The sequence below is a fragment of the Humulus lupulus genome, chromosome 2 (assembly GCF_963169125.1).
Source record: "Humulus lupulus chromosome 2, drHumLupu1.1, whole genome shotgun sequence".
NCBI classification, from domain to species: domain Eukaryota; kingdom Viridiplantae; phylum Streptophyta; class Magnoliopsida; order Rosales; family Cannabaceae; genus Humulus; species Humulus lupulus.
Window position 1 is genome coordinate 265,472,242 of NC_084794.1, and position 12,813 is coordinate 265,485,054.

At 38.4% G+C, this 12,813-nt stretch overlaps 1 protein-coding gene and 1 non-coding gene across 2 annotated transcripts; one reads left to right on the forward strand and one right to left on the reverse strand.

Moving 5' to 3' along the window:
- Positions 1–4,087: 4,087 nt before the first annotated feature.
- LOC133820216 (small nucleolar RNA R71) lies at positions 4,088–4,193 on the reverse strand. The gene has a single exon (XR_009886641.1). It is a non-coding gene; the product is annotated as a small nucleolar RNA R71 (small nucleolar RNA).
- Positions 4,194–5,470: 1,277 nt separating this feature from the next.
- LOC133815456 (uncharacterized) lies at positions 5,471–6,139 on the forward strand. The gene has a single exon (XM_062248295.1). It carries the CDS (start codon positions 5,471–5,473, stop codon positions 6,137–6,139), a length of 669 nt encoding a protein of 222 aa, XP_062104279.1.
- The last annotated feature ends 6,674 nt before the right edge of the window (positions 6,140–12,813 follow it).

Genomic DNA, 12,813 nt, shown 5'->3' on the forward strand with positions numbered 1-12,813 from the left:
AAATGCCTAACAGATGTAACTGCCCCCAACATAATCAGGGCTGGTCTCCTGAGCAGTACATTATAGGCAGATGGGGTGTCTACCATGATGAACTCCAACATCTTGGTTATCGAGATCAGATAGTCTCCCAAAGTCACTGGGAGCTCGATGGCCCCTGTACTAGAGATTCCCTCTCCAAAGAACCCGTATAACATTATTTCACAGGCTTTAATGTCTCAAACAGATAGACCCATTTTTTCCAAGGTCGTATTATAAAGGATGTTAACCAAGCTCTCGTTGTCAATTAGGACTCGACGCACCCTCTTATTGGCGAGATGGAAGATTATGACCATAGGGTCATTATGAGGAAATTCTACGTGCGAAGTGTCATTTTCAGTGAAGGTGATAGGTTAGGATTCAACATTCTCCTATTTCAGAGCTCGTGGTTCAGACACATAGTGATATCCATCCCCCCTTTTAAACTATTGAAAATACCTCTTTTGGGTGTTTCTGCCCGACCCTACAATGTGTGGTCTTCCTGCGATGGTTATTACATCTTCTCCATTGATTAGGGGAGGTCTATTATTCACCCTCACAGGTGGGGCCGCAACTTGCTGGGCAGGCTGAGCCAAAACTGCCTTTTGACCAAGCGAAGCCTGGACTTGGTTTCGGTCTCGGACATACTGTCTGAGGTAGCCTCTCGGGATCAATCCTTCAATCTCATCTTTTAATTGTCTGCATTCATCAGTTGTATGACCCACGTCTCTATGAAATCTCGGTTCTCTGGTGTTGCATTGTGTTGGGTCGCCTGAAAGGGACCTGGTTCTTGTTTGCAACAAATATCTTCTCCTGAGTATTAGTGAGCTTGGTATATACTGTGTAAATAGAGAAATACTTATCTCCTTTCTTTTTCTTATCCCTTCATCCTCAGGGTTGTTCCCTTCAGTATTATTTCTCTTAGAAGGGTTATCTCCTAAAGGTTGCGCTGTGGAGGGTGTTGTCAAGGTGGTGGCTAAGTTAACATTTGTCATTGTAGTTATTGAGGATGGAGGAGTCAATTTAAGTGCCAACCTCGACTCTTCTACATTGACAAACCTTTGGGCCTAAATGGTGAATTTGACTATTGTCCTCACAGGCTTCCTCTGCATGTCGTCCCAAAGAGGACTTCCTAGCAGTACTCCAACTTGTACTGCCATAAGATGACCACTGTCATCAACATTGCGAGCTCGAGCCGCCTCTATATTGAACCTCGTCAGGTAGCTCTTCAGTAATTCACCTGGTTGTTGTCTAACATTTGTTAGGGCAGAAGCCTCGAGATTGATACTCCTCAAAGCTTCGAACTGATTTTTGAACTCCCTAGACAATTGTTCCAAAGACGAGATCGAGTGTCTTTGAAACTTGTCAAACTAGTTCTTTGCTGGTCCAGTGAGTGTAGTGGGGAAGAGCATACATCTAAGCTCATATCCAGCGTTGCTAGCTGACATAACAATATTGAACGTGCTCAGGTGGGTACCTGGGTCAGTAGTCCCATCGTAGGAAGCCACATGGGGTATCTTGAAACCATTGGGAAATGGTGTGTTCGAGATGTGAGGGGAAAAAGGCTTGAGTTCCTCATCAGAATTGTAAGCCTTTTCTTTATTCTTTCCTTCTTGAAGGAGCCTGAATGCTTCCTCGAGCTGGTTGATTCTTTCTTAAACCAAATCCATCGAAGGGGGAGATTGTACTTCTGGTAGTTGGTTATTATTCGTAGGAACTCCAACTCCTTGTCGCAGCATAGAGTTGTACTGATTTCCATATACTGGTTTTAGGGGCTTCTTTCGAGCATTTAAGTGTGCCCGGAGGTCTGGGTTTGGCTGGCTAAACTGCCCCTGGTTATGGTTTAGGTTCTATCAAAGATCAGGATAATCATTTAGATAGTTCTTGTAACGCCTAGGCTCGGTGTTATAAACACTCACCGACCTACTGTGATCTTGACTTCTGTCAAGGAAGCTGACATTTCTCTCTGGCTGCTGCTATTGTGGGGCTTGATTACGAGGTGTGTTATCCATGTGTGTCCTTATCCTGGTTGTTTGTTACCTCGACATATAACTCATTGATGGCTAGGGTTGTTTATGATCTTGGTGTGCCCCCATGATGCCTCACGTTCACCCATATGCTCGGGTCGAGCTCGCTGGCTGATAACTTCGTTTTAGGGTCATTTTAGAGTATGTTATTATAATGGTTTTGAGTCAAATTGTGAATTTTGTACGGTATTATGCTTGTGTTTGTTTTGTTTTTAGGTTTTTGCTATGAATCGCGGGATGGAATGGAAAGAAGCGGAGTTGGTGGACAAAATGGGTAATTTTATGATGTTTGTAGTCATTTGGCATTAGTTCTTATCATCCGAGGGAATTTGAGACGATTTGTGGTGGAGAAAAAAGCGAAAAGGTGAAAATTGAGCATACAAGGAATTAGGGCCGCGACTTGGTTAAGCAAGCCGCGACTCACCGAAGTCAGAGGCTCCCTAATCTGTTGAGAGTATAAGGGTCGCACCCTAAGAAAGGCCAAGTCGTTGCCCACCTTGCCAACAAAAAGGAATTTGTTTTTATATATATAAGTTCAAACTTTAGGTTTTAAAGGAATTAGGTTAGATTTGTTATTACAAATTTGAGAGCAATTTTGATTCTGAGACATTATTTTTCTACAATTTCATATTTTTATTCCTTCCTCAAGCTTTTAAATTTAATGAGTATGAATAATTATTCTTTTGTTTTAGTCATGTATGATATGAACTAAATCCTCTATCTAGGGGTTAATGTAGTTGATTGAATTTCGATTTAATTTTATTATGATGTTCTATTGATACTTCTTCTTTATTATAATCTATATGATGTTTGCCTAATGCTAGTAAATACTTGACCAATATTTGCTTGATTTATGATTTTAACTCAAAACTAGAAAGATGCGAATGAAATATGCTATCGTTATATAGACATAGGTTACATATTAGATGAGAGTACCTGTATGACTTGTGTAGCAATTAGGTTACCATTCTTAATGTGCACTATGTGTTTAAGTTTATCATAGAAATGTAAAAAACTTGCATATAGGTTGAGATCTTATATCTTGAAAAAGAATACGAATCAATTTTTGTTAACCTGCTATTAGAATGGGAAGAAGAGATTTAGAACTGATAGTAAGATTAATAGAATGAAAAGTTGATGAAATTAATTCCCTATGCTTTTTGTTATTGATTTTATCTTTTGATCTACTGTTCTATTTACATTTATTTAAATTGTGTTCGTAGTTTATAATTATTCATTTCAATTTTAATCACCAAATAGAAAGTGAAAAATGATTATTGGTAATTGGTCAATAGTCTCTGTGGGACGATACTCGTTCTTACGGAATTTATTACTTGACACGACCATGTACACTTGCATGCATATTTTACCGATCAAGTTTTTGGCACCGTTGCCAGGGACTAATATCCAATATCAAAATTAATTATTTTTCATTCCACTTTGGTTTTATTCTAATGTTTTCTAATTTGAGTTGCTTTTAAATTTCTCAATTTCTGGTGATCTAGTTTATGTGACGTCAGGGTTCTAATATAGTAGTGCCTATTGATCCTGAGATTGAGAAGACCTGCAAAAGAAAAAGAAAACATAAAAGACTAGAAAGAATGGAACAAAACATTAACACTGTTGCCAACAACAATCTGAATCAGGGTAATGAGGGTAACGATCCAGCTGAGGCAGACCCACCACTGAGGGATTATGTACTCCCTACTGTTACAAGATACACTCTAGCATTCGCCCACCTACTGTCGAGGAAAATAATTTTGAAATCAAGCCTTCTATCATCCAAATGGTTCATAATTATGTTCAGTTTTGGGGGCCACCTAATGAGGATCTGAACCTCCATATTACTAACTTTTTGGAGTTATGTGCTACTTTGAAAATGAATGGAGTAAGTAATGATGCATTCTATTTGAGGCTATTCCTGTTTTCTTTGAGAGACAGAGCTAAAAGTTGGTTAATTTCGCTGCAAGCCAACTGCATTTCGACATGGGAGGCCCTTGCTAAAAAGTTCCTCACTAAATATTTTCCTCCCACTAAAGCAGCCCAGATTAGAGGTGAAATAAATTATTTCTATCAATTTGAGGGGGAATTATTATATGATGCTTGAGAAAGGTTTAAAGAGCTACTTCAAAAATTCCCACATCATGGTATAGTGAAATGGATGTTGGTGCACACTTTTTATAATGGACTGAGGGGAAACACAAGGACTATAATAGATACAGCAACGGGGGGAGCATTTATGAGAAAAAGTTCTAATGAAGTGTATGAGCACTTGGAGGAGATGGCCACGAATAACTATTAATGGACAATTGAGTGAGAAAATAAGAAGGTGGCAGGAGTTTTAGAAGTTGATCCTATTTCTATGCCCACGGCTTAAATTGCTTCGTTGACCAAGCAAATGCATCAACAAAATAACATTTCAGCTCAAGCGATGCAACTACATCCCGCTCCTATTATTTGTGAGACATGTGGAGGCCCTCATCACTTTGAGCAATGTCCAGCAACATGTTTTTATTCAGTAGATGATATTCCACTTGAAAAGGTGTAAGACATTGGTAATTACCCGAGGCAACTGAATAACAACCCATACTCCAACACTTATACTCCAGCATACAAGAACCATCCAAATCTAGCATGGAGTAATAATCAAGGGCACCAACCACAATATCATTCAAATACGCTTCAATATCCTCCACATAGACCATCCTATAGGCTAAGTCAAAGTCCCTTTTACAACACTCAAATGACACAAATGCCACAACATCAACAGTCATCGCCTCAAGTGACTAAACTAGAGGTACCAGCTGATTTATTGAGCCAATATATGATAGAAATCAAATCCTCCATTCAGAGCTTAGAAACACAAGTTGGCCAACTTGCAAAGTTAATGGCAGACCATAATCAAGGGGCTCTACCTAGTTCCACTGTGGTGAACCCCAAAGAGCAATGTCAAGTTGTCACTTTGAGGAGCGGGACTAAGTATGATGGGCCTACAGTGGAAGACAGAGGGTCAACATGTCACTAGTCAAGCACAAGAGGAGGTTACTGAAGACCTTCCAAAGAAAGAAAAGCTGATATACATTGAGCCTACACCAAAGATTTCTTATCCTTAGCAGTTCCAAAAGGCCAATCTTGGCAAAAAATTCTCCAAATTTCTCAAGGTATTTAAGAAACTTCACATTAACATTCCCTTTGCTAAGGCTCTTGAACAAATGCTAAGTTATGTGAAGTTTATGAAAGAGATATTGTCCAATAAGAGAAAAATGGAGGATTATGAAACTGTGGCTTTGACAGAAGAGTGTAGTGCAATTATTCAAAAGAAGCTTCCTCAAAAGTTAAGAGATCCGGGTAGTTTCACTATACCTTGCACCATTGGGAATTTTCATTGTGAGAGGGCTTTATGTGATTTGGGTGCAAGCATTAATCTAATGCCGTTGTCTGTATTTAGAAGACTTGGTTTAGGGGAAGCTAGACCCACTACTGTTACTCTTCAATTGGCCGAAAGTTCATTGACACATCCTCGATGTATTATTGAAGATGTTCTTGTCAAAGTGGACAAATTCATCTTTCCCACAGATTTTATTGTGCATGATATGGAGGAAGATGAAGATGTTCCAATTATTTTAGGGAGATCATTTTTAGCCATCGGTCAAGCCTTGATAGATGTTAAAAAAGGAGAGTTTAGGCTGAGAGTGCAGGGTGAAGAGGTTGTATTTAATGTGTTCAAGGCTTTGAAGTATCCTAGAGCAAGCGATAGTTGCTTTAGTGTGAATGTAATTGAGGAAAGTTTGTCAAAGGGAAAACTCATCAAAAATCCGCTTGAGAAGAGTCTTATTTCGCCAAGTATGGAAGACTGTGATGACACTGAGGTCATTAAATATGTAAATTGGTTAAATTCCGCTAGACCTGTTTATAAGAAGAAATATGAGGAACTTGGACAAGGGCCCGAGAGACCACTACCATCCATTGAGAAGCCACCGATACTTGAATTGAAGACTTTACCGGAACATCTTAAGTACGCTTATTTGTGTAAGAATGACGCTCTCCCAGTTATTATTTTAACTTCATTATCTACTGTTGAAGAGAAAAATTATTAAGAGTGCTTTGAGCTCATAAATTTTCCATTGGCTGGACCTTAGCAGATATAAAAGGTATTAGTCCCTCACTGTTATGCACTGTATCCTAATGGAAGAGGATAACAAGCCTAGCATTGACGCTCAAAGGAGGTTAAATCCCACTATGAAAGAGGTGGTTTGGAAATCAATTTTGAAGTGGTTAGATGCTGGTGTTATTTATCCAATCTTGGCTAGTTCGTGGGTAAGCCCAGTACAAGTGGTTCCGAAAAAAGGAGGAATGACGGTAGTCAAAAATGAAAACAACGAGTTAATTCTAACTTGTATAGTGATGGGGTGGAGAATTTGTATTGATTACCAGAAATTAAACAAGGCAACAAGGAAAGACCACTTCGCATTGCCTTTTGTTGATCAAATGCTCGATAGACTATCGGGCCATCATTTCTATTGCTTCCTAGATGGGTACTCTGGTTATCATCAAATACCTAATGCTCCCGAAGACCAAGAAAAATGACTTTCACTTGTCCTTATGGTACGTTTGCTTTTTGTATAATGTCATTTGGATTATGCAATGCTCCTGCTACTTTTCAACGATGCATGATGTCAATATTTTCTGATATGATGGAAAAGTGCATTGAAATATTTATGGATGATTTCTCAGTTTTGGCTCCTCATTTGATGTGTTTTAAAGAATTTGGAGAATGTGTTAAAAAGATGCGAAGAATCTAATTTGGTCCCGAATTAGGAAAAATGTCACTTCATGGTGAGTGAAGGAATTGTTTTGGGCCATAAGATTTCAAGCAAATGCATAGAGGTAGATCGTGCAAAGATATCAACTAATGAGAACTTGCTTCCTCCAATTTCAGTAAAGGGTGTTCAGAGTTTTCTTGGACATGCTGGATTTTATAGGAGATTTATTAAAGATTTCTCCAAGATTTCTAAACCCATGTCTCCACTATTAATGAATGGAGTACAGTTTAATTTTTATGATGATTGTCGACGTGCCTTTAATACTTTGAAAGAGAAATTGATTACTGCACAGATCGTGGTACCATTGGGAACTCCCCTTTGAATTGATGTGCAATGCGAGTGATTATGCAATGGGAGTGGTTATGGGGCAGCAAATTGACAAGGTATTCTGAACAATTTATTATGTTAGTCGGACCTTGAATGATGCTCAATTAAATTATGCAACTACTGAGAATGAATTACTTGCAATTGTCTTTGCATTTGATAAGTTCAGGCTATATTTAATTGGTAATAAGATGATTGTCTACATAGATCATTCTGCTATTAAGTATCTTATGACCAAGAAGGATGCCAAACCCTGCTTGATTCGATGGGTCCTATTATTGCAAGAGTTTGATACAAAAATTTGTGACAAAAAGGGGACAAAAAATCTAGTTGCAGATCATTTATCTAGATTGGAAAAAGAAGAAGAGCATAATGAGAAAGAGGTACAAATTGATGACAATTTCCCGGATGAACAGTTATTTTCTATTGAAAGTGAAGAAAAGTTACTGTGGTTCGCTAATTATGTCAATTATTTGGTAACTAAAGTTGTGCCTCCGGACATGTCAAGGCAGCAACTTAAAAAGTTTTATTCGGAAGTCAAACATTATTATTGGGATGAGCCCATTATCTTTCGTCATTGTGCTGATCAAATAATTAGAATATGTGTCCCAAAAGAGGAGATGATTTCCATTCTTACTCATTGCCATACTCTTCATTGTGGCAGTCACTTTGGAGGAACAAGGACAACAGCAAAAGTTCTGCAATGTGGGTTTTATTGGCCTACGTAATTTAAAGATGCTAACGCCTTTGTCAAGAGTTGTGATCGTTGCCAAAGGACCAGTAACATATCGAGAAGAGATCAAATGCCGATGACTGGAATTCTGGAAGTTGAGTCGTTCAATGTGTGGGGAATAGACTTTATGGGACCTTTCCCATCATCTTATAATAACAAACATTCTGCTTGCGGTGGACTATGTTTCTAAATGGGTGGAAGTAGCAGCAACTCCTACTTGTGATAGTAAATAGGCACTTACATTCCTTCACAAAAATATTTTTACCCGGTTCGGTACTCCAAGAGCAATTATTAGTGACAGAGGAAGTCACTTCTGCAACAAGTCATTCACTGCTTTGTGTGCTTGTTATGGAGTTCATCATCGAAAGGCTTTATTTTACCATCCACTTGCAAATGGTCAAGCATAAGTGTCAAATTGAGAGATTAAAAGTATCTTGGAAAAGACTGTAAATACATCAAGGAAGGACTGGTCGAAAAGGCTTGATGATTCACTTTGGGCATATCGCACAACCTTCAAGGCTTCGATCGGTATGTCACCGTATCGATTGGTGTTTGGTAAAGCCTGCCATTTACCGGTGGAATTGAAGCACAGAGCTTACTGGGCTATGAAAAAGCTGAACGTTGATCTCTTTATGGCGGGACCAAATAGGCTTATGGAGTTGAATGAGCTCGATGAATTTCATAATGAAATCTATGAGAGTGCAAGGATTTATAAAGAAAAGTCTAAGGCCTTTCATGATAAGAGGATACTTAGGAAGGATTTCCAACAAGGAGAAAAAGTGTTGTTATTTAACTTCCGATTAAAGCTCTTTCCGGGTAAATTGAAGTCGAGATGGTTGGGACCATACACAGTTGTTGTCTCATTGCCTTTATGGAGCGGTGCAAATTCATAGCAAGAAAACGGGACACTTTAAGGTGAATGGTTAGAGATTGAAGCACTATTTGGAAGGCTCGGTGGAAAAATGCAAGTCTATGGTGATCTTGGAACCCCTCTGAATTGGGTGTTCAAAGTCCGGCTAAATGACGTTAACGACAGCGTTGTAGGAGGCATTCCATAATTTATTTTTGTTTTTGTTTTACTTATTAATTAGTTGAACAATTTTATTTAATTTCATTTTGGATTTGTAAAGATTCATTTTTTATTTAGTTTTAGAGTAGGTTGTATGTAGGAACTGTGCAATTCATGAAAATGTAGTTTTTAAATTCGTCTGGACATGGGTTTAGAAATCTTGGAGAAATCTTTAATAAATCTCCTATAAAATCCAGCATGTCCAAGAAAACTCCGAACACCCTTTACTGATATTGGAGCAAGTCAAGTCGTGACTTGCTCTTATAAGTCGCGGCCCTAGGCAAAGTCAAAGAGTGCGGAAAATAAAGGTGTAGTGGTGGGCTGCGACTTTCTCTTATAAGTCGCGACCCTTGCAAAATTCAGAGAGCATGAATTATGAATGGGTAGAGGCGGGTCGCAACTTGCCCTTATGGGTCGCGACGCACTTGAAAGTCAGAGACAAGCAATTTTTTGGAAAAAAAGAGGTGGGCCGCGACTTGCTATCGCTGGGTCACGGCGCGCCTCCATCAGGAAAAGAAACCTCACTATAAACCCAATTTTTTAAAAAAAAACCACAACCCACATTCCGAACATTTCCTCCTTCAAACCCATTTTTTTTCTTTAAATTCTCTCCCTTTCTACCATATTTATCCTCTCTAAAACAACCATAAATCCACCCCCAGTCCTTCCAAGATTCATATTCCCCTTCATTCTTTATTCTAATCAAAACCCTAGATAGTCTTATATGTGGCATTGGAGAAAGGATAATATTTGAAGATTGTGGGCAATATCAACAAATCAAAGGCAAGTAATTCTCTAATTTTCTATGTTCTTCAGGTTCTGAGATTCAATTCATTTTGTGATAGGTAGAAAAGAGATTTCATTGGAATTTTTGGGACAAATTGCTAGCATATATTGTGATCTTTGAGTTGGTATTGTGATTTGCCTATTGTTGGGGTGTTATTCTTTTTTGGGAAGTAAGAAAATTTAGAGGAGGTGCTGCCAAATTTTTGTAATAGCATTTGGAGAATTGTGTTATTATGGGGCCACGAAGAAATCCCGGTAGAGCAGCCTCATCAAAGATTACTAATCGCCCATCCACATCCCGCGACCAACCACCACAACCACAGCCAGCCCCACCACCACCACCCCCTCCTCGAGATTTTGACCCTGCTAGGTTTATTGGTAAGGATGCCTTTGACCATTATCAAAGGTTGTCTCAAAGATAAGTAATTCAAGAATGGGGAATGGAATACCAAAACCATCCATATCTTCAAAAAATATATGAAATCATTTGAGCCAAAATTAAAGGTCAAAATTGGTAGAGTTTTGTGGATCATCGTATGACCAAGGCCAATTGCTCAATGGTTTATTAGTTCTATGCTAAGTTGGCGGGAGCGGTTAATAGGAAGGTATTTGTGATAGGGGTATGGGTGGAGTGTAATATTGATAATATCGATGCTTTATATGGGTTACCAATGCTATCGCAGGAGGATGATGAATACTATGAGCTGGCCTATTATAGTGAGATAGATTGGTCTAATGTGGCTGAAACATTGGGCATTATCGGAGCTAGTTTTGTGATGCAAGATGGGCAACCGAAGAATTTCAAGAGTTTTCAAATGAATAGAGTGGCTAGGGCTTAGAATCTTTTTTGTGAGTGTGAGGCTTATGACCAATACTCACCTATCTGAAGTTAGGATTGATCGGTGTCTCCTTGTTTATGCCATTATGAAGGGACTCTCCGTGGATATTGGACGAGTCATACGAACTAGTATCTGCAATTTGTGCCGACTGAGTACCACTACTGGTTTGGGGAATGGTTCAATGATTATAGATTTGTGTGAGACGTAGGAGGTTCCCAAATATCCCAGTGATATTTATAGGAAATCAATGGGGCCTATTTCTTGAGCTTCAGTGTTCAAGTTAAACGCACCATCTTTGGAGCCTCCTGCACCACAACCCCGTCAAGCGAGAGTTGAAGAAGAGGGAGATCACGATAATGAACCTGCCAATGCCAATGTTACCCAGGAAGATGTGGGGAGGAGTGAGGAGCAACCTCCATTTTTGGCTACACAACCGCCCCTGGATCCTAACATCGCTCGGTTGGATTACATCATCCACCAAAACCAACATACTCATAATTACTTGGGCCAATTCATGACTTTCAAAGGGCCCAAGTGGATTATCAAAATGAGTTGGTTTACTGGCGGTCCAATCAAGAGGAGGACAAGCACTATTTTCCTTATCCACCACCATGGAATCCTTTCCAAGACCCACTGCCATTTTGAGATTCGTAGCGAGATAAGTTTTTTTTTTCTTTTCCTTCACTTTTATTATAACATTGGGGACAATGTTAAGTTTTATGTTTGGGGGAGGGATTTATATTTAGTTTTATGTTATTTGATATGTTTTTCAGTTTGGTTTGCTAGTTAATTTGTATTGAGTCATGTTTTAGGCTTTTGACTAAGTTGATGATAATTGCCATTTTGATGTGATTGACTGTTTTGCTGTATAATCCAAAGGAAAAGTTGATGTGCTTATGAAACAATCTGTGTGCTTGGTTAGAATACTTTGTTTTGATTCACCGTGATCTGTTGACATTAGAGATCTATTGCTCATAATTTGCAAATGTTATAATTGAGTTATTTTATGCACGTCTAATTTGGATTGTGGATTGAAAAAGATTAAAAAAATTCTAGAACTTGTTTGCTTATTATTTGAGTTGAAATTTGAAACAATGCACATTTAGGAAAATGATATAGGCAATTTTTGGACTGGTTGTGCCTTTCAAGCGGACCCTATTAAATTTTATCCTTAGTTAGCCATTTTGAGCCTTATAACTGTTCTCTTGTGAACACATTTTTTTTAGCCTAGCTGTGAATTTGATTACCATTTATTCTTTTGACTCTTACCATGAGCATGAAAACTATTATGTGTGGGGAGTGAATGTGTAATGGGATGTTATGTATCATGTGTTATTCAGAAAAGTTTTTGTGATTGAGAAAAGTTAAAAGAAAAAAAAAAAGATAATGAAAAAGGACTACACTCCCAAACAATTATCTATTGAAAAATCTAAGTTTGGGGGAGTGTAATATTGAAAAAAAAAAGAGTTGGTTTTGCATAATTTGCTCAATCATTGAAAAGAAAAAGGGGTAACAAGGGATGAGTGGTTTGAAATTGTTGGGAAAGTTTGTTTAGTTGGAATGCTTGTGGTACGATTAAGCCAAAAATGTTTTTTTTATCTACTTGTACTTAAGCCTTCTATTACAACCTTTTTAAAGTCCTATTGATTTTTATTTGTGCATTTGTTTATATTAATGGAGAATAGTAAGTAATGCAGGCTTATGGAATAACTTGGTTATGTGGTTAGTTGGTGTAACGCCCTGGTTAGCCAAGACCGTTACACTGTGTATTTTAAATAGTGCTTAACTCGCTAAACGAGTCATTAGGCCATAAACGTGCATCTAAATGTGATTAATGGTCCAGGGTTAAAAATTTCAGTTAAAGGGAATGAATATTTCATTAAAACATTAAAATGTAAATGGGATCCCATAATAAACATTTACAAAGTTGTTTACAGTTCCAAAATGGTCATTACAACTCAAAAGCTACAACCTATCGACCTAAGCGGCAAAAATAGAGTTTAACCCTGGTTCTTCTGAGAAACCTTGGCCGTGGTGGTCAAGCAGCCGCATATGTACACATCACCACCTAAGCTCTCCAACTCATGGCTGGTCTAACTTTTCTTTCCCTTTACCTGCACCACATAGTACCCGTGAGCCAAGACCCATCAAGAAAACTTAAACATGCTCATAAGTATTGATTAACACATTTCCAAAT